A 22,427-nucleotide genomic window follows, 5' to 3' on the forward strand; every position below is an offset into this window, starting at 1 on the left:
CTGACTTCTGTACCTTTGGGTCGTGAATCCCTGAAAGTTGTTCGTAGGTCTTCTCCCCGACCATGACGGCGGCCAGGTTGGCGGTGTAGGTGGACAGACAGAACAGACAGAAGATGGCCCAGAGGTTCATCAGCAGACGGCCCGTCCAGCACTTGGGCGTCTTGATGGCCACGGTCCGCCCGAACAGAATAGCGTAGCACACGTTGAGCGCCGAGGAGAAGGAGAAGACGCGGTGGCGGTTGCGTCCTCGCGGCGTCAGGCCGAACGGGCTGTGCCACTCGTACAGGGTGAGGAAGACGGCGGTGACGTGGAGGGAGACAAAGATGCCGAGCCACATGGACCAGTGGAGAGGCCACATGAAGGCTCCGATGGGTGCTGCTGTGTCACGAGTGCGAACCTAAGTGGGGGGGCAAAGGAGTGAAAACCGTATCTCTACCTGCTACAAACAGTATTAACATGGTGTAGGGTTAAAGAGTGAGAGTATGTGTTGCTGTTTTTGACATATTTGTTCATTAAGAGGAAACCTATGGTGAAATGGAAATAGAAATAAAAATACGACAGATAGTAGAGCAGACATCTACTGTGAATAAAGCTGTAATCAGAGGAGGAGAGTGTGGTTTCCACCGGCTCTTTGCCTGTCAACTGGTGGGAAGAGAGATAATAATTGCAGCCGTAGAGTCACATCACAAAGCTGTGCAGTCAACGGTTAGATTTCAGAAATGCAGGGTTTGCAGTGATTAACACCGACCACAACCAAACCAAGCGGAAAGAGTTGAGGTCAGTGACGGAGAACTGAGAAGGGATTGGGCCAAAGAGGAGAAGACGAGGGAAATAAGAAGTGGGGAAGAATCTGCATCTAATGAGGAGAAGAAGAAGCGAGACAGGAAGAAAAAGAGCAGCACTGACCAGAATTCCCAGGCTGGTGGAGAAGAAGGGTGAAGTGAAGTCGATGACTTGGCTTCTGGCTGAGTTGATGCTGAAGGAAGTCACGGCCAGCTGGGCAGCGCCGCTCAGCAGGTCGCCCACCAGGCCCGTCCAGCGACCGTTCTTGAACCCGCCATACTTCCCATCGCCCACGATATAGAGGTCGAAGCTGAAGCCCATGTCCTCCGCCAGCTTCTCCAGCAGGTCAACGCAGTATCCATAGCAACACTTCTTCAGCTCGGTGGGAACGGTGCCGTTGGGTCCTGCGAGGTTGTGGAACAGCCCTTCCAACACGGCAGACTCATTGCTCAGTGGGTCGAGGCACAGCTGGCCGGCGGGACACAGCCCGTCCCCGTCCACCTCGCGGGTGAACACAAACGGGTGCTCCACCAGCGTCACCACCCGCATGTGCAGCCGCGCGGACCGGCGCCAGTCGCCTCCGACCCCGGAGCCCGCGTGGCTCGGCCAGGCGCCCTGGTCCATCAGAACTCTGCCCCGGCGCCAGCGTCCCAGGCGGGTCCAGGTTGGCTGGCCTAGAGGGTCCAGCTGGAGGGACCAGATGTAGTGATGGGCCTCGGAGACCACATTCTGGCTGTGACGTTCTTTGGATATAAAGCCGCTCTGGCCCTCGAATGTTGTGTTGGATATGAATCTGAAGGGAATGAATGGGGAAGGAGAGGAAGGTGGTTGGAAGGAGGATGGGAGAGACAGAGGAGTTAGAAGAGATTATCCAAGTTTGTATCTATAATCTAGAAATGAGTGAAAGAAATTGTTCAGATCAAATAAAACATAAAACATAATTATCTTTAGAGTTTTAAAGGAACATTTGTCAGAGTTGTATTTGGGGTCAAGATCTTCAAGAACTCTTATAGACTTGACTCGGTGACAATGAGCTCGAATACATGCGTTGTTAAAACTGACAGCACAACTCAATCAATAACCATCTGTGCTCTACACTAAATTCAAAGTACTAAATAATAATATAAACATGGTGGACTTCAGACTAAAGTAGGCTTCTCTCACACCCCATACTCTCAATAGAAAATAATACACAGCAAACCAGATGCCACCAGATGCCTTGCTCAAGGAACAGTAGATTCACATTTTTACTCTCTTGCTAGGATTTCTTATCCTCGTTAACCTACAAGTTGGTAACATCTTTCATGGTTAATCAGCTGATGACGGTGAGAGGACTTTATTCACTACTTGATTCAGGCTTCAGAAAGACCAGAACTTGTTGTTTGGGTCAGTGGTCGTCGCTTAAACTAGAATTATTAGGTTAGAGTTGGTGGAAGTCTGTGGTTCTTGCTGATGGGAGGGAAGCAGCTGCAGACATCCCAGGCTGGAGATAACCAGTGGACCATGGTGACCTATGTGTGTGTGTGTGTGTGTGTGTGTGTGTGTGTGTGCATGCATGTGGACACCTAACACCTAAAGGAAGAAATTCTTTCAGGTCTTTTACGACACTTGAATAAATAATCTGTCTTTTTTCTGGTGAAGACGGAAAGAAACCGAAACGCTGATCACAACTTACAACCTGATAATGCTGACCTTGCAGTGCTACCACGTACTGTTCTCATATCAGAGTCATTTTTAATAATGCTTCATATTATCAAGTCTTGCATTGGTGTGTGTGAATACTGTATATTAAGGCTCAAACTCTCACCTTGTCTTTCTATTTAATGAGACTTTCAAGAGGGTGAGTTCATGGAACACAATTCAACTCATGCAATCAAATTAAGTGGAAGATGCACAGCAGCTAAATAACTTCTCTGCTTGCTTGGCTTGTTCGTTGTCCAATAAAATATCACCTATTCCACCTCTTTTTAAAGTTTTGGGGTTTTACAAGCTTAAAAATACGATTATGTTTTACCCTTGGTTAGTTTAAAGGGAAATTTCGGTGGACGTTGGCCAGCGGCTTACAGTCCCATCACATATTGTCACAACTACCTTAAAACCAGACCAGACCCGACACACTGCGCGTTGCCACTTCTTAGAAATGACAGAACCCTGCAGGATGTTGTTGATAAATTGAAGGAGAGGAAAAGGCAGACATGGCATTTTAGGCAGAGCAACGTGGCTGGAAAGCAGGAGTTTGCCCGGTGGAGGTAGGCTGGAGGGGTTTCCCTGCTGGGAATCCACGGACAAGCCCTGTGCCAGACCATAAAACAAACACCACACACTGCAGAACGCTGCAGCACATGGCTCTAGATCAGGAGGGAAGATCCCAACTGGGCCCTAAGATGCTTGGGACACGCATCCAGGTCTGATCAACCTGCGCTGGACCCGCCTTAGATAATGATGTCTCTTGTGATTAAAAGGCTGATGACGCTACTGAAGTGATGTCCTTAACATCCGCTGGTGGCTGTTAACACCGGCTCACATCTACTGGTAGTTGGAAATCTAATTTGTGCGGAAGTCCTTAAAATGTACAAAGGATATTCACCGTCTTGTCCTAAATTCTAAAATAGAAATATACTCAACTTCCAATTTAGTGTTGTTACACCAGCACCGGAGACATTTATTATCTTGGTAGACCTCAGTGTGTGTGTGTGTGTGTGTGTGTGTGTGTGTGTGTGTGTGTGTGTGTGTGTGTGTGTGTGTGTGTGTCAGGATAAGACAGACCACACTCCAGTGATCACGCCATCTCTCTCACTGAGCCATGCTACTGGCTGTCTAAGGGTGTCAGATACTGGAGCAGACACACACACACACACACACACACACACACACACACACACACACACACACACACACACACACACACACACACACACACACACACAGTTAGAGGGAACACATGCATCTATTCAGTGCAGGTAGATGAACACGGTCTTCCCTCTGCCTTCAGGAGGTAATGATTTAAATGATGTGACCTTTTTCCCAAAATGTTTTTTCAGTGTCACCTTGCTCACTTGTAAATTTCCTCCTCTCCACCACTTTGTCTCTTTCCCTCGGTCTTTCTCCGGCTTTGAATTGACCTGACAGTGAAGGTCGGAGTCTTCACTGTAGCTTGTGGTTATTAGGCCACCTAGGGAGAGAGTTGTTTTTCTCTCTCTGGTGCACAATGGAAGAGGAGTTCTCTTGCACGCCTTTAACGATGCAGAGTGTGTAACGTGTTAGAAGGGAAATGTCCCAATTTAGAAAAAGGCCACATATTAACAGTTAATATTTTGCGTAGGGACACAACATTGATACGATTTCAGTGTGTGTTTGGATGCAAATTCCAAAGTTGAACACATACATGCTACAAGTCGACATGTTGTTTTTCTCATTTCTCATTTTCTGTGAGCAGGGAGCAGATGAGAAGCTCGGTGATGAGCTGGATCCTGATTGGATCTCCTCATCAAGAGACATTCATCTAATTGGACCTTTTAGCAGAAGTCGTTATTCATTCAAATTCTCTGTTTGACTTAAAATGTTGTGATGACATGAGGACCCAGATGCATTGAGGGAAATGATGAGCTTCTTGTTTCACTGCTTTTTATTTTCTAAATACTTTATATCCGTTAATATTGTATATAATTGATCACAGGTCTTTTATTACTTTTGCTTTATGCATACTTTTTATCTATATAATACGTTATATTTTTACAGCGCAGTGATTGAAGATACAGATCTTTCCAGTTCCTCCACCACTGATAATGTTCAGTTAGTTTTGACTGTTTTCTGAGCTTGTTCTTTTGATGATCTTTGTTATGGTAGTTAAGTTTCTTATCACATAATGAAATCGGTAGTTTTGGTTGAGATGGTTTTCATTTTGCATGAATCTTAACAGATGGCCTGTGTGTGTGTGTGTGTGTGTGTGTCTGTGTGTGTATGTGTGTATAATATCTGTTGGTTGCATCCTCTTTGAAATAAACTTAACTCGTTGGCTATTTTCGAGAAGCGAATCCCCGTGAAATGTAACTTTTGCTGAAGTTTACTTTGCTTTCAGTGAAAAACTATAATTTGCTTTGGAAAAGCTTGAACTAAAAAGCAGTGACTGCCCAGGAAGCTGAAATGAGGACAGGTGCTGACATCTGGAGCTGCTGCAGAACCCCCCCACGCTCCGAGTCACGACTGCAGACGAGTCGTGACGGTGTTTCCAGGCTGAGGAGTGATGTCAGGGTTCATCGAATCTATCACACAGCAGCGCTAACTGGATTTCATGTCTGCCTCATGTGTTCGCCTCATGCATCAAGTTAGAGGACAATGTCGAGGATAACCACAATCTGCATTATGTCCACATCACTGGTCATAAAGCAGAGTGGGGGGGGGGAAGCAAAGTGAAGAAGGAGATGGAAATTCAGCTTAAAATGTATTATCTTACACAACTTGCATAATATTCCCTTATATGATTATGTGCTGTTTTTTAAGTAGGTATCAGACATATTATTCTTAACAGCAAGATGCAGAGAAATTAGCAAATTCATCTGCATTTTTTAGAATCGTTAAAGCGTCTGCCAGAAGCCGTTCCCCTTGTTAAAGCTTCCTGAAGCAAACAGAAAGTGTTAGCTGCAGAGGGGCCGTTTATTATAAAGCTATCTTCCATCTTCAAAGCTCCGCTGGCTGGCACATTCACGGGGACTATCTTTGGCATTGGTCGGCATACATCAGTTCAAAAATGAATTTTTATCGAGGGGGACTGAAAAAATACACCTGCTGAAGTTTGTCCTGACTGTATCTTATCTGTTGATACGGAACAGTAGTTTATCTCTGTGTGTATCTCAAGGATTCACACAGTACGTATGTGAATATGTCCCTCTCTCTTTCTTTCTCTGCTTCCTCTCTCTCTTTCTCTTCCGCTGTGTTGTAATCACATCTTTTGTTACTCCCTCCCTCAGCCTCTCAGTCCGGTGGCCAAACCTCATCAGTCCATCTCACTGGCTCATGTTAGATGTCACATGTCGATACTTAACGTTTCCTCCAGTTGCGATTTCACAATTATTCCCTCACAGTTGCAACCTCTCGAAAACCAAGGAAGTCTTATCTGCTATAAACAAAGGTAAACATCTCTTGATCTAACCCATGGTCTGGGGTCATGATACTAAACTTACATTGTTCTTTCAGGTTATTTTTATTAAAGGCCACGTTTGATGCTTTTTCAGTTTCCTTTTCTCAAGTGTGTTATGTAGGTTTTTTGTATTTAAAAGTTAAAAAGCCTGAATTCTGTGGTAAAGGGAGAAAACACTGCTCCCTTGTGATGTCACGTGACATCAATGATTCCCTATATGTACATCAACCAACCTGAATATGGACATAACATATCATGTATGTATATGCACCTTATATTACCATGCAATACCAGCCTGAGCTCACACATTTCTGTATTATAATGCTATAGTGGAACTGAAATATTACAGCTATAAACATCTCCATGCCTTCCACAAACCAATGAGGAGCTGATCTTGGACATGCTCTCATCAGCACAACATCATACACAGCCATCAATTGCATATCAACATGGGTCCTATGTATTAAATGAGGCTGCTGCAAACATAAAAAACTAATCCAACCAGAGACGATGGTTTCTCGAAGCAGATGAAATCCGTTAAAGCTGCTGATGTCAACTCGTAAGACAAAGTCAGCGGTCGCAGGCAGGAAATGAGAGTCCCGCTGCCGTCTATCACCGTCTGACATCGAACACGTGTTCGGCACAAACACAGAGTGACAAACCTGCCGCTGCCATCAGGATTCGCTGTGTATGTGTAAACGCTTATGCATCTTTCTTTGATCAAAGCCTGAGGAAATAAGTGGAGAGGATAAGAGGAGAATGAAATCAAAGTATAAAACCAAGCAGAATAACCTGCAGTGACTGTCTTTGACGTGTGCTGACAGTTTAGTTTGTAAAGAACACACACACACACACACACACACACACACACACACACACACACACACACACACACACACACACACACCCTCTCTGAGGAGTTCAATTAAGGCCGATCATTAAGTTAAGTAATGGCAGCCAACGAGACAAACCACTTCCAGCACGTTTGTCATTTTAACTGTGGCCAGCGACGCTCTGCAGAGAGAGAAGCTGCAGCTGAATCTTTTCCACAGTGAATATCTTGTGTTAAAAGATTTCTGCTAATGAGTCGAGTAAACCTGAACATCCTTCTCCATGTCATCATCCATCAGGTGGTATTGAACATACTGTCAAACGCCTAACTCCAGGCTGTAATTAAAATAATCCTAAAATATTTACTGTGGCTGTTGAAGTCCCGTATCTGACACCTGCTGTCATTTTATCACACAGCCTGGAGGGAAACATCTGGGTGAGAATCTGGCCAAATGTTATTGTGATCATGTTTCTGCTTTTTGATGTTTGCACAGTTGAGATGAGGATAGCATTCCTGCAGAAATAGTGGGAGGCCTTGTAAGTCGGACCGGTTGTGTGGTCCTTCATTCTGCTTCACCTTCACCCACCTCCAAAACAATATTCTCAAGTGGGAATGTTTGTGGTGCGGTGGTTAGTCGCCTCAGCTCCCTGGTTTGATCCCGGTTCAATCGGCTTCTTTCTGGAATATGCATGTTCTGTGTCTGTGTTGGTTTTCTCCAGGTTCTCCTGCTTCCTCCCACAGCCCAATGTCGACTGGGGTTAGGTTAATTACCGATGTGTATATGAGGGTTAATGGTTGTTTGTCTCTGTACGGTAGCACTGTATAATGCTGGTTTACTCCGCCTCTCGCCTAATGTCAGCTGGGATTGCCCCCAGCTCCCCTTGTGACCCTCAAAGGATAAACGGTACAGATGGGAATCATCGACATACGTGTAACGTCAAGTGTCCTTTGTCTTTTCCTCGTCCTGCTCCCAACACATGTCTCCTTTCTCGTTTGCGAACACTGAAAGTGGTTTGACATCCAGCGGACGCTGTCTACAATCCGTCACCTGCCACAACCCCTGACGATACAGTTTTCTGGTGACAAACACTTCCATCCATCATCAGCCGCGGCCTTTCCTGACTGCTTGATTGCTTGGCCAGCAAATCGGCTGCAACCATAACTCCATAATAATCATGCAATAAATCCCCCCGAGGCTTTCATTGTGCCGCTCGAGAGCTGCCACAGCCTCTCAGCTGCTCATCTGTCACAAGGTTTCTGGCTTCAACAGCACTGTAGTGACAGCGGTGCCCCCCCCTCAGGTCAGCTCATCCACCGAGCACCTGATACCACGACTCTCGGGTCGAAGGCTAAGACCAAAGGCGGTTCTCTCGCACACGGAATCTAAAATGTGTTTGCATGACTGCAGGTTTAAAACTGACGAGGCCAGTGGGTATGAACATGGAACTTTGTCTAATTTAACTATCTAAGTTTTAAAATAGATATTTTAAGAAGAACATTGTAGTCTCTACGTAGCGCGGTACAAGTTGTAGATGTATGGAATCTATGAGTGTAAATAGAAATGATTATTTTCTTTAGAGGTCAACAAGAAGGGCAACAAGCTCTTCACTGAACAGTAATTTATCTCATTATGATTATTAAATGTAAATCCAGTGCTTGTCATAGAAACTAGTAAATAGGAAGATAGGAGGTGGAGTTTAACTGAAGCAATGTTCTTAAGAATATAAAATAAATTCATAATGGTGCCTACAAGCACAATTACTCTGTTTTTAAACATTTAAGGGAAATTAAACGTACTAATAATGGTGAGATTGGTTGTATTTATTTGTTTGCATGTGGATTAGGTTTGTTCTGAAACTATCAAATACAACATAAAGTAAAATATAATTCAAACAGTGTCTGACCTTGAGTCTGGTTCATTGATGATTTTCTAATTGCGGCGTCCAAGTACCTCAGTGATTTGCTGTGTTGCAGCAGCTCTGTGTTCCCGTGGCAATTTGCTGGGACCAGGTGGGGATTTGGGAATCAATAGTTTAACTCCCTTCACTCGTGAACACGACAAGAGCAGAAGTACATCAGAACACGACTGTACGGTGACGACATGAACCGAACTGCCTGCTCCTCACAGACCTCTGTGTGGCAGCTTGTCCTTTCCAAAGGCTCCTTGGACCTTATCTGGGTGTTAACATGTTTTTTTGAATTACAGCAGCTGAAGGACAAATCTAAGTTGTGCCGAATGTTTTAGTTGAGTTGTAGTTGTGCACATTGAAGGATCCTTGAACAGGTGCATGGGGCAGAACTTGTGTTTGTGTGGAAGACACAGATACCACAGAGATGCCAAATGACCACAAACAGGCAGATAACAACCATGAAGTAGTGAACCACAAAAAGATTAAAAAGAAAGTACTACAAAACAGACTTTGTTGTTATAAAGAGATGAAAAAGGACCTTATAGACACAAAACAACTGCAAAGTGCCTCAGAATGAAATTAATTGTAATTTAAATAGACATTTTGTCCATTATTATTTATTCTAAGAACCTGTATGTGTTTGTAGTTCCCATCATATCCATTATATACCTCCACCTAATCCTCATCCAAAGATTCTCACTTAAACTCAGACATAACTGAAACTGTAGAGTGCATACCAACATATTGAGATCAGCAGATCGGCTCCAATTTGTACAAACTCATAGATCTCAATACTACAAATGTGTTTTGTTACAACAATATCAATTTACTGGGAAATTCATGCAAATGCTGCTCATCTTGCAAGTGATAAAAAAAATATTCTATGTTCTCTGATCCATAATTCATTCATTGAAGTTCAGTGCCTATCATTTCTATATATTGTCTGTTTTCCTGCTGCCAAATAAACAGGTGAAAAATCCTCCCTGGCAGAGGTTATGAAAACGCCACTGTTCTGGAGGGATATCTTACTATGAGGCTAAAAGTCCAACAATCCAGGAGCAGCAGAAAAAGTCAAAATTGCTTTACAAATATCTTTCGTCTGACTTTCAGGAACTTTTGTTGTGCAAATATCAGCTTCTTCCTCGAGGAAGTTCCACTCTGACCTTTGGCCACACCCTCAACTCGCTCATCTCACTTTCCCTGCCGGCGGTTTACAGCCCATGATCCCTCCTTCACTCTGTGGAAGATTAGGACTGAATACAATAATCTGAGTGTTGAGCCAATATATGGCTCGTTGACGATGCCTGTCAGGCTCCCTGGAAGAAAATGGATGCAGAGTCAGTGATGTTGGTCAGTTTGTTGTTTAGTAAAAAAAAAAAGAAAAACAGAAAAAGATCCGAACATCCACAGGAATCGAATGAAACAGATAAGAACAGACTCTTGAGTATCTGACCACAAAAAAAACAGACTCCATTATCAGATAAAAGATTATTTCAAGAAGAAAAGAGAGGCCAATAAAAATATTTGACTTCGCACACAAATATACTTCAAAAGAGGTTTTATAGATGATTCTGGATTCTGATTTAATCCATCTTTATAACCTAGAGAAAAAATGGAATCTAACAAGAACTGTAAATCAATTTGTTGATCTCTGGAGCAGGAATATGACGATCAAACAGTCCCTCAGCTTTATAAACATTAAATTACCAAAATGAAACAGTATTTCTCGGAGAACACCTTCTTTTCTAAAGCCTCTACAGCTGATTATATAGCATATCATATATTACAGTCTAATATTTACAGATTTCCCTGTGCCAGGAATATGCTAATTCCCCATTTGAATAAAACCCAATATCCAACATGTAAATCTGAACACGTTCAGATAAATACTCTTCACAGGGTCAATGACGGGTCTCCTGTGAAGCCGGGGAAAGGCCTGTGACACCTGTTTTTGTTCAGTAATATGTAAAACACTGGTCGACTAATCAACATTTCATAAGCAGCTTAAATCAAAAAACCCAAGGAATGTAAACACACAATCCCGAATCTCCCTCCAGCTCCTCTGAGCTCGTGCTCGTGTTTAAAAAACTCCCTTCCCGGGGTTGCTGGTCCTGCTGATTCAGGTGTTCTGAGGAGAATCCCGGTAGGAAAGGTCGAACTCTAATTGTAATGCAGCGCTGTGCGATCACACGCTCCTCCTCGCTCATATCTCGGCAATATAAAGTAGAGCGGCCCCGGCTGCAGAGTAAATGCGATGCACTCCTGCTGCTAAATGCAATTCATCACATGTTAACGTTTTTACCACAGGGCTGCAGTTATCGAGAGTACGCGGTGAGCTCTCAGATATGCCGGGCGCTTGTGAGTGCATACGCTTATGCAGATGTGCGTATGAAATATGTGTCTGGCTGGCAGAGTCCACACTGACGTGGCAGCTGGCCTGTGACCAAGAATCTGCAAGATGTGAGAGAAGTAGATTCTCCCACAACAAGAGGATTAGAGAGGAGACAAAGCTGAAACAACAGGACGCATATTGACAATGAGGGCGGTTCGCTGGAGATAATCAACTCACTATAGAGACTTATTAAATCTGCGTTTTTATGGTTCACTCGTTTTCCCTGGGAGTTGTCAGGAATTAGCGGTAAATGGACTTTACAAATATCGCAATTTTCTAGTCAATCAAGCTCTCAAACCACTTCACACACCAAATCCTCATTCATACAGAATTTTCTACCACACGTCTTTCACGCATTGTTGGCACAGCTGTCAGGGCCTATCTGTTGGTTCAGTGTCCTGACTTACATTGGATTCGATTTCACAAGGTGACTGAGTCTATTTGCTGTGAGTGTAAAATATTTACCATCTTGCCATCAACTTAATGGGAAATGTCACTGCTGTGTTCAAAGTTTATTTTTGGCTGCTTCATAGTGGCCAAGAAACATTGCATGTTCCAAATATATATATATATTTTGTTCTTTCTGCATTTGAGCTTAACAACTACAGGATAGCGACGATAGTTTTTTATGCAAATAAAATCATACCAAGAACAAAAAACATGCATTTTCATTTCCAAGTCCAAAACGTAGTTTAGAAAATTGTTAATTGTAATATAAAGTGTGCACCTAGTAATTGGGGTAAATCTTGCTACCTGTTACTATCTTTTTCTATCATGTTGTCTTTGTTTGACATGTTTCTCTTAGCAGAAGTGAAACACTTAAAAAATCTTCATGTGGAAACCTAATAATCACAGTATTCACGTCCAAAACATGCAAATCTCTGAGAAGATTTGATTCTAACTAGAGTAAAGACTTGTTCCTACCTTGACAGATATTCCCCGGAGCTCACGTTAGTCTCTTGTACATCCATACAGTTCGTGGTCCCAGGTATGAGCGCCATGGCGGGATTCTCCTGGGCCGCACTGCCCACCGCCCGCGCCACCAGCTCCAAAGAGTCGTGGACGTAGTGATCCAGGGAGGGGGACCCCATGACCCCGTGGGCCAGGAGCCCTAGGGGCAACCCCTCCGTCCGCAGCTCAACCACATTCTGGATGTCGCCCAATATCCAATGAAAGTCTGGGAGCATAATCCGAGTGGCTACCGTCCAAAGCCGGCGCACCTCCCGGATATCGCACCCAAATGTCACCACCCCTCTCGTGGATGAAGGCTCCCTCAGGGCCTCCAGCTGCCGCATCAGTGCCTGCTGCTGGTCCGTTTTGGAGGAGGAGGAGGATGATGAAGCAGCCGAGGCCGAGGCAGCGGATGAAAAACGTGTTAAAGACGTCGATAAAGACAAATCCTCCGTTCCCGTCTCTGCACCTGGTCCCGATCCTGAGGATGACGGTGGAGATGAAGGCGTTGATAAGGTGGAAGCGTTGGCTGACAGGTTAACAAGAGCGCCCAGGTGGAAGCGGGTGTTGTTTTTGATGAGGTTGAGGAAGTGGCTAATGTCCCAGGCCTGGCAGAGCACAACACTGATATCCCACCAGCCATTCATCATCAGCAGGGAGTAGAGGAGGCGGGATGGCGGGGCCTCCATGGTCCGCATCGCCATTTGGAAATGAAGAGGATTCTAGGAGGAGAAAGTCAGTGGGGAAATGGGTGTAATGGAACATAAAATGACAAGTGGGAGGAAAAAATAAAAGTTTACACAAAGAGAGAAGGAAAAATTGAGGGATGGAGGAGGATGACAGGGGAATACGGATACAATTGAGAAAGGTTAAAGGTGAATTCAACAAGGAAACAAGGTGAGGAAGATTAAGGAGATTGATTAAAGTAGATGAGATAGAGATGAGGGCCAGTTAAACAAAAAATAAACAGGAGGAAATTGGGTAATGAAAACAGAAGCGTGTGATAAACAAGTGGTGATGGGGAAGATGAGAGGTTGGTCGGGGTCAGGTTCATTTCACAGAGGGCAAAGTGACGAGTCAAGTAAACCCAGATGGATGGAGGTTTGGAATAAAGGGCAGATTGCGAGATATGAGATGTAAGGAAAATGGAAAAATGAAATGAGGATAACAGGAAGTTGGTGAAGGATGAAGTGGAATGCAATGTGAAAAAAAAGGAGTAAGATGGAGGAGCCGTGAAAAGTGATGAACAAATGTAGTAGAGCGGTAAAAGGACAGGAGAGAAGAAGGAGGGACGGAGAAGAAAGAAAAACAGAAAGGTTATAAATCCAGACGGTGGAATTACTTCTATCCTAGAATTCAATTTGTTTCTAGAATACAAACAGTCTGCTGGATATAATAGATTCCATCCTCCACTTACCTGCTCCCATGAATAGCATTATTCACATCATCAGGAAAACAGTACATCTATTTTTATTTGTGCTTTCTTTATATTTCTGTATAAACTGCACCTAAAACCAAAAGAAACACAAAAAGTCCCGTTTTCAAAAGTTTCCCTCACATGCATTTGTTATTTTAATTGAGATTGTGAGTCATAGATTCATCAGCTGATTAATGAGGGCTGGACAGATCAATGAAATGCACTGGAGTGTCGGGTTGGTTACTGAACTGACTGAACTATGTTGGAATTACTGATTCAAAGGAGCCTAATTTGGGTTTGTCAGAACACATCTGGCTGAGAGAATAACAGAGCAGGGAAAACAAGAACAGGATTAACATAAATCCATCCTCCAGAAGGAAGAAGAAGCACTAGCAGTGGCACCTTCAGCTGTGTTTATAAAGTGAAATGCAAAGTTTGCCAAAGCAACACTTCCAGTGGCGTGATGGTAGATCATAACTGGGGATCTGGATCGTGATGGTGGATGGTTGATGTCATTTGCTACTCAAATAATCTATTTCCCTTCTGTCTATCCTTGGATTCCTCGCATGTGGCTCTCTCTGAGGTTTTTAAATTTTTCCCCCCTGTTAATAGTGTTCTTTGTCAGTTTTTCCTGACTCTTGCTGAGGGTTTCGAGCAGAGGATGTCGGACCTTTCAATCCCTATGAGTCACATTGTGATTTGTGAATATGGGCTAATACAATTGGATAGATTGATTGATTGGTTTCGATATGGCCAAGAGGACGGCATCTTGCATGGGGCGCACACCAGCTGCGACAAATGTGTACAGTCACGCAATTGGTTTTCTATCGCTCATTGGACTGTCAGGTCAATTAGATAATGTCACAGTGTGGGTCAATTCCTCTCGTCGGAGCGGGGGGGCCCACAGGTCTCTGCACTGAAAGCCTGAGGTAGCGGAGAGCGGCCCTCCACAGCAACACATTTCAACATCAAGCTCACAGGAAGGGTTCACTCTGAGGCGTTAACAAAGACCAGACAAAGCCACCACACTGGTCCACTGACCCCCCCGCCTCAGTGGCATCATGATCAGACCAGTGCAGATCTATTGTTGCCCTCACATCCAATGCACTGCACCAGCAGAGTCACAGTGAGCCGGGAGATCAGGCCAGATATGTTTCAAAGCTGAGAGTCATCCCTGCAACGCTTCGGATCAAATTAATTCAGTCTGCACGAGCTGCCAGTTCTGCTCCAGTGTACCTTGGCATACTGTACCCAGCCTGCAACATACCAGTCACTGCTAATCAATCAGTCATGCACGTGTGCTCGCACAAACACACAAACACAAACACACAAACACACACGGAACTGCACAACTGAAAAATCCCCCAAACTGTTTAATTTACTTTACAACTTTTACACAAGCTTTGCACAAAAAGTCCATTAGATCAGTCTATTGGTTGGTTTTATTTATCCCATTATTCACTGTATCCAATAGGCATGTAAATAGGACCATCATTATTCACCTGCTTACCGCATATATACGAATGGATTATTGACGCGGACAAACAAACCAGGCGAAAGCAATAGGACCTGTTTTATTCCAGATTCAGAAGTCCTGTTTAAGGGAAATAAATGGTAAACGTGTCCACATCACGGCATCACACTCGCACCTCCTCTCATCCCCCGGGAAGATTGGAGGATTTATTGTCCGCCGCAGAACTTCTGCTCTGTGATCTCCATAAATCTGTAACCCTCTCTTTGTTCCTCATGTAAATAAAAACAGAACAGAAAAAATTGCTGGAAAGTGCGGCTGCCTGCTCTGTTACATAAACACAGAGATGTGCTGCTGTCGATGCATCGGGAAATCTCAGGTCTGACAGTGACGGTGGCAGCAATTCACAGTTTTAGACTTCTAATAGGATGGTTGTATATTGGTTTTTGTGATGGTCACCATGTCTGCAGAAATTGCAATTGGTCTGACTTTAGAATGAGGGAGACATTCAACAATGTCACTCTTAACTTATTTTTTAAAACTCCACTATCAGCAAACTCCTCTCCTCCATCTATTTTCATTTCAGAGAAGCTCAGGACATAATTGCTTCAATCTCCTCATCTACAAATTAATTTACCTGGAGGTGATATAGGCTTATCATCATGTGTTTGTGCATGTTTACAAAAACGTGTTTCTTAATCTCCACATTACAAATATCATCTCCAAGTTATAGCCAAGAAACAAAACACCTTTCTTATCTGGTTGTTCAGTCAACAGCTCATACACCTCAGGTCAGTCATGTGAGTGTTGTTGAGTTTTAATGTGTAACTATCCTGGACATTGACAGTTTGTGATCAGCAGCTTCAGTGTGATGCAGTTTTGAGGCAACGTTTTTCCTGATTCCCCCCAAAACTGGAACGCATTTACACTTACTGCTCAAACTGACTCGGTCCAGTGCATCAGTGCTTCATCATAAAATATTAACATCAGATTGAATCAATACTCCTCTGACACTGATTTCAAAAGGCGAACAAAGTATTATTATTCTGCAGAGGTAGAGTTCACTGCAGCGTTTCTTTTAGAATAGATTCCACTTATCTGACCATGAACTATTACAGAGGCTTTATGTATGATTAATATTGGACATCTACACATTTCACAAACAGTTTGTACCTCTCCCTTTTGATTCTATGGGACCTGTCACAGTTCCTCTGTGCCTCCAGTGCCCCTCCCCTTCTTGTTTCCCTTTTCCCGCAGGTGCAGCACATCTCGGTGATGACCCGGCTCTCCAGGCGCACCTGCACTGATCATCTCCGGGCTTTATCTGCCCTGGCTGTGCTGCGAGTCATCGCCAGTTCGTCCCCGTTGCTACAGTGGTAGATACTCGTTCTCGGCTCCGTAACCTGTCTCTGGATGAGACCCCTTGTGCTAACTCCCGTGTCTTCCCTCTGTTCACCAGGACTGAAACCTTGGACCCTCGCGTCTACATCCACGCTGACGACCTCACGGAGATCTCAGCCGACCTGTCTACCTCCACGCTGAAGTCCTCACGGAGTTCTCAGCCGACCTGTCTACCTCCACGCTGAAGTCCTCACGGAGTTCTCAGCCGACCTGTCTACCCCCCCGCAGAAGACCTCCCGGAGAGTCCGCGGACCTGCCTATCTGTTCTCTCCTACATCAATAAACTTCCTTGAACGCACCACCCCCTCTGGCTCTGTTTTGACTCTGCTCTTGGGTCCCGCTCGAGACCTCAGTCGTCACAGGACCAGTGCGACGTATTTTAATGCAAGTACCGAAAATGTATTCATTAGATTGTGTAGCACATATTTACCAAAGAGGTTCGGTCTATTTGATGGTTTGTTTGTTTGTAAGCAAGATTATGCAAAATCTGTTGAACAGATTATCGTAAAACTTGGTGGAAGGATGCATTGTTGCCACTTTCTTTAACATCATGAGCTATAGGATTGTTTTTTCAAAGTGATTTGATTGATTTCACTGAGAATAAGTAATAGATCTTGATGAAAAATCACATGTAGGGGACTGATATTTATGAGTGTGTGAAATTTGGTGCATACATGGGGTTTCATAAGGGGAACTGTCAGGTCTGAGCAGTATTATGCACCACATGTGTTTCATGCTGTCAGTGTATCTCAGTTTCCTACTTGCTGGAGTGTTGAAGGCCAGTATGAGATATATTTCCATTTCAAAATTAGGTCCTCATATCAAAGACAACTGGTCTTTCCCCAGGAGTTTGTCAGTCCCAGGACTTTTACATTTTCAATCATTTTCTGCCTCTTAAACTCCTCTCCACCCATGTGCCAGACTCCCGTCCCTTTAGTTATCTTATGGTCCATGGTTCACATTCTCATGCAGCCTCATTATTTTGACACTAGCGTAACACACTGTGGACAGATAAAAAGTCACTCGCCAATTTATTATAATATACATTTCTTAACTGTGAACTTTGATTAACCTCAGTTATTATAAACCCTGTGAGGATGAACTAGGGTCTTTTAAGGTCAGCGAATAAAAACGCTAATGAGATATTGTCGAGACATTCAAAGTTTTCACAGTTTGGGAAATTGCTGTTGGACAAACGACTTGCTGCTCCAGCAGCAAGTCGTTAAAGACTCTGCAGCTGGTCCAAAATGCCGCAGCACGTGTCCTGACGAGAACTAAGAAAAGAGAGCACATTTCTCCAGTATTAGCATCGCTACACTGGCTTCCTGTTAAATCTAGAATAGAATTTAAAATTCTCCTCCTCACCTTCAAGGCCCTTAATGATATGGCACCTCTTTACCTTAAAGAGATGTTAGTTCCATATCAACCTACTAGAGCACTCCGATCCCAGAACTCAGGTTTACTTGTTGTCCCTAAAGTCTCTAAAAGTAGAGTAGGAGCCAGAGCTTTTAGCCATCAAGCCCCACTGCTGTGGAATAATCTCTCACTTTCAGTTAGGGAGGCAGACACGCTCTGTTCGTTTAAAAGTAGACTCAAAACCTTCCTTTTTTATAAAGCTTATAGTTAGAGCTAATTTGTGCGATGTTCCAAATTTGATTAAATGGCAAAAACCCCTGATGATGCTAAGACGCACAGGGAATTTATGACACAAGACACACGGAGCTTCTCTTTCCTGCTTCTCCTTCCTTTTCTCCATATTTATCACATCAAGATAATTCTTATCTCATCAATACATGTTACTAACTTGACCCCTTTCCCGGAGTTTCTGTGCCTTAGCGCCCGCGGATGCAGGGCCACAGCTGTGGCCGCACCATGGATTATGATTGTGGATCGCGGTCGGTGTGGATTGGAGGTCGCATTGGTGGATCCAGTTCGGTGGATTCTGTATCGTGCCAACTGATCGTCGTTGTAATGGAGGATCCTTTGTCGCGTTGGCATCGGATGATGAGGGACCACGACCGAGGCGGCAGCTGATAATGGATTCTAACTGGCGGCGGTGGACAATGACTGTGGATTATAGTGGATCCCATCCTGATGCTGGATCGTGGTCTTGCTGCTGGCCAGAGACTGTGATTGCAGCGAGACTGCCTGACACATAGTATTGAAAAATGTTTAGCCTAATGGATGCTGCTAAAAATCCTGATGATGTTTTCTTACACCTGACATCTATTGCACTTCTGTCCGTCCTGAGAGAGGGATCCCTCACATGTGGCTCTCTCTGAGGTTTCTACATATTTTTACCTGTGAAAAGGGTTTTTAGTAGTTTTTCCTTACTCTTGTTGAGGGTTAAGGACAGAGGATGTCACACAATGTTAAAGCCCCATGAGACGAATTGTTATTTGTGAATGTGGGCTATACAAATAAAACTTGATTGATTGATTGATTGACTCTGGTCCGGATTTGAAAGTGAAACTAGATTGAGTCAGAGGGAAGTTAATCCATTTCTCACACAGTCACACACGAGCATCTGAACAATCTGTTTCTACGACTGTTTCATTTTTTTTTCTGCCCATTCGTCCTTTTCATCCTTCCAACCAATCATCTCTCCATCTGGGCTACATGTTATATCTCTACCTCTTATTTCACACTCACAACCCGCCTGGACTTTGGACACCTGTTCTCCCCCCTCGCAGGGAAATGCAAACTTGTGCACAGAGCAGGAAATGAGATATTACACTTACACACTGACACACACACACTCTCACACACACACTCTCACACAGTAGCTCACTGGGTGGCAAATGTCCCAGAATCCTTCAGTCTAACTAATGGTTCGGATGTGTGTGTCTCTGTGTGTATTTGTGCAAGTGTTGACAAAAACAATGGTCCTCTTTGCCCCTCCCTGGGCGGTTGGAAAGTCTAACACACACACACACACACTCTCGCTGCTGGTCTGCACTCATTGATATGCAATAACTATCCTGTTAGTGGCACCTTATTAAAGTGGTTTACAGTGTATAGTTACACTAAATCACGTGTCTACGTGCACTTGTGAGGAAGATATTCACCTGTTCACACAAAAACATGTAAACACACACACACAAACACACACACACACACACACACACACACACACACACAGGGACAGGCTCAGTGGGTGTCTCCTCTACAGGATGATTATTGATGAACCATCTTTGTGATGAATTTAGTGTATTAATTCCTTTAACACAGGTTCTCTCTCTCCTTCATGTTCCAGCTGATGCTGATCGTCCCCAGCTGGTGTATTCGGCACAAGAGTATTTTTCAGGTCGTGAGACTCACCAGTCAGAGCTGGTTTTAATTAAACATGAAGGGAATCTGTCCTGAATCTTAAATCAAACTCGTACACTTTCCCAAACTGTAAATCTGATTCTGATCTGGAAGTCTATAATAGTTATGTTACGAAGATAATATTTGAAGCTTTAGGTGCTATAAGCTGCCTCATGATTCCTAAAAAATACGTCAGATCTGTAGCAACTCAAAAGATTCTGAAGATTAAAGCTACATTTTTAAGGATTTTCTGGATGGGGCCTTTTTCGTCATTGATTTTCTCCAGATACTCCATCTTGCGTCCACAGTCCAAAGACATGCAGATGGGGGTTAGGTTCAGTGGAGCCTCTAATTTGTCCGTAGCTGTGAATGTAAGCACTGGTGATACCGTCACCCGCCTCTTGACTAATGCCAGCTGGCGTTGGCTCCTGGTAACTCCTGCATTGATGGATAAACTGTAGACGATGGATGGATTGAAGGTTGTCTGTTGTTTTTCAACCTGACGTCAAAGGAGAGGTTTATTTTTAATGCAAAACGTTAAGTCATTGATAAAATGCATCATGTCACCATTTGTCTGATTGTGATGCTCAGTCTACTATACTCAGGCACTTGGTTTAATACAATTACAACAGTGATGCCTTGAAATGATAAAGCCACATGCAGACTTAAATGATAAATGACTCATAATAACTGGATGTTCTCCTGCCAAGTGGGCTTAATAATAATAATAATAATAATGTTTAGTGAAAGAATGCAAGGTTTAGCCAATAATGAAGCAATTTAGAAAACAGGTGGTGCTGAACAAGTTCGACCTCATTGTGTAAGTGTGCAAATGCAAAAAAATCTGATCCAGATTTGCTTTCATGTCTGGAACAGGCCAACTTACAAAAGTAATTTATGCTGTATGCTATGTATAAGTTATTATAAATTTACATAAATTACCTACTTGACGATACCCGAGGGCCGAAAGTCAAGGATTTCTTTCAAATTAATGGTGCTGCTTTCAACAGGTATAAACCATAAGAGTCTCTGGACAGTTTGATTATGAGATGTGTGTATGATACTGAATTCATGAATAGGTAGAAAAGAGTATTTTATCATTTCTTTGTTGAAAGACGTCAGATCAGGGACTACAAGTTCACTGTTGAGCTCTCCGCCCTAGATGCTGAACTTCTGCTTTAAATAAACACATTGGGATAGTGAGCATAAACAAAACCTTCCATTATGCATATAGAGAACGCCTGAGGGTTTCTGCCTCTAGGTCTGAACAGCCTTCAACTCAAACAGTTCTTGTAACCTTGTGGATAAACGAGAAGAAAACCTATCTCTCCTCTTGTTTCTCTGCACAGAAACACACAGTGTGCACAGACTTCAGCACCATGGACAGAGCCTCCTGCTCCTTAATCACAGCCATCAGCTCGTATCACACATTATTTTGCCAGTTTGACCAGTTTGACCGACATCTGAGCTGATGGAGGACATAGAATGAGAAGGAACATGATCCGAGTTTCCCCTGAAAGCGTTTCTAATGCACAGCAGGAGGAGGAGAGGGGGGGGGGAAATAGATCTGGAGCAGGAGGAGGTGTCTCCCCCTCCAGCTGCTGCCGGAATGTGGGCCACTTGGGGAATCAGGCCTCGTGAATCCACCTCAACTCATTTCACTCAGATCTTTGAACTGAGTGAAATCTTATATTTTCTATATAAATTGACCTGGCTCCTGTTCATACATGTTTCTTTCTGGACATGTGATGTTGTTTATCACATCAGCTGCAGCTGTTGTTGCCTTTGTCCCATGAAATAACCAAAACTTACAAACAGTTTAAATAAAATGTACAATTAACTTTTTCTCTTTACCTCACTGCCGCGCGTAAATTCCCTCTGCACGACGCTCACCACCGGCACCCGCAGCGCCAGAGACACGAACTCCAACTTCACGAACTCGTCCCGGTTCCGTGGGAAGGCGATCATGGCTGAGACCCCCTGCACGACCACCGTGTGGCACACGCTCTCCAGGAAGGACAGGGGGTCCTCGTCCTCGGGGCTGCCCGTGGAGGAGAAGGAGAACGCGGGCAGCTCGCCGAGTCCGGAGCCCACAGCCATGACGAGCTCCACGGACAAATTGTAGGGCAGCAATCCGGCCCGGTTCACCGCCTCCACGGCGAGCAGCACCGAGTCCCGGGGCGCGAACACCCGGTTCTCCCTGGAGCTGGTCTCCTCCCGCTGCCGAGCCTGGCTCTTATTCCGGTTGGCCCCCCGCTGGGTGTTAATTGCGCCTCTAGTCCTGAGGTTTGCGTATCCAGGCGCATTGGCACTTGTTCTGAGCTGTTTTTCCAACTTCATCCTCCGCTCCCCGGTCCAGCCTCCCTCGGTGTCCCAGTCCTCAGAACCAGACCCGGTTGGGAGCAGGCGAGGCTGGACGTGCAGCGCCCCGACCCGAACCGTGTGGCCGATCCGCTTCAGCACCTGGCACGGCTGCGGGTGAGAGAGGGCGCCCGGCGGGAGGAGGATGAGAAGGCACACCAGCAGACATACTGGTGGCGAAACCCCGGTGCTTGCTCGAGCTGTCGGGCCATTCATCATCATCATCCTCACCACCGTCTTCATCATCTTCGCTCCACAGCGACGGAACACCGGGGCTGCTCCGTCGGTCCCCCTCCTGGCGCCCCACGTGTGGCCCTGGTGCGCAACTCAAACCAGCTGCAGATCCAGATCCAGTACCAGCACCAGTACCAGTACCAGCTCCCAGTCCGGCTCCCACTCCGGCTCCAGGTCGAGGCAAACTTGTGCGTTTCTCCACGGACACGGACAACAGGCTGCTGAGGCA

The 22,427-nt window shown here is 44.5% G+C and overlaps 1 protein-coding gene across 1 annotated transcript in view; it reads right to left on the bottom strand.

Annotated features, from left to right (window-relative positions):
- The window catches only part of grin3a (glutamate receptor, ionotropic, N-methyl-D-aspartate 3A), a 38,537-nt gene extending 16,330 nt beyond the window's left edge, over positions 1 to 22,207 (bottom strand). Inside the window, exons 1-4 of the mRNA XM_061073935.1 lie at positions 21,458 to 22,207; positions 11,979 to 12,727; positions 907 to 1,576; positions 14 to 397 (exon numbers count right to left, since the gene is read on the bottom strand). Coding sequence (XP_060929918.1) covers positions 14 to 397; positions 907 to 1,576; positions 11,979 to 12,727; positions 21,458 to 22,207 — 2,553 coding nt within the window. The remainder of the gene's footprint in view (positions 1 to 13; positions 398 to 906; positions 1,577 to 11,978; positions 12,728 to 21,457) is intronic.
- Between the last annotated feature and the right edge of the window lie 220 nt (positions 22,208 to 22,427).

The sequence above is a fragment of the Limanda limanda genome, chromosome 1, assembly GCF_963576545.1.
Source record: "Limanda limanda chromosome 1, fLimLim1.1, whole genome shotgun sequence".
NCBI lineage: Eukaryota > Metazoa > Chordata > Actinopteri > Pleuronectiformes > Pleuronectidae > Limanda > Limanda limanda.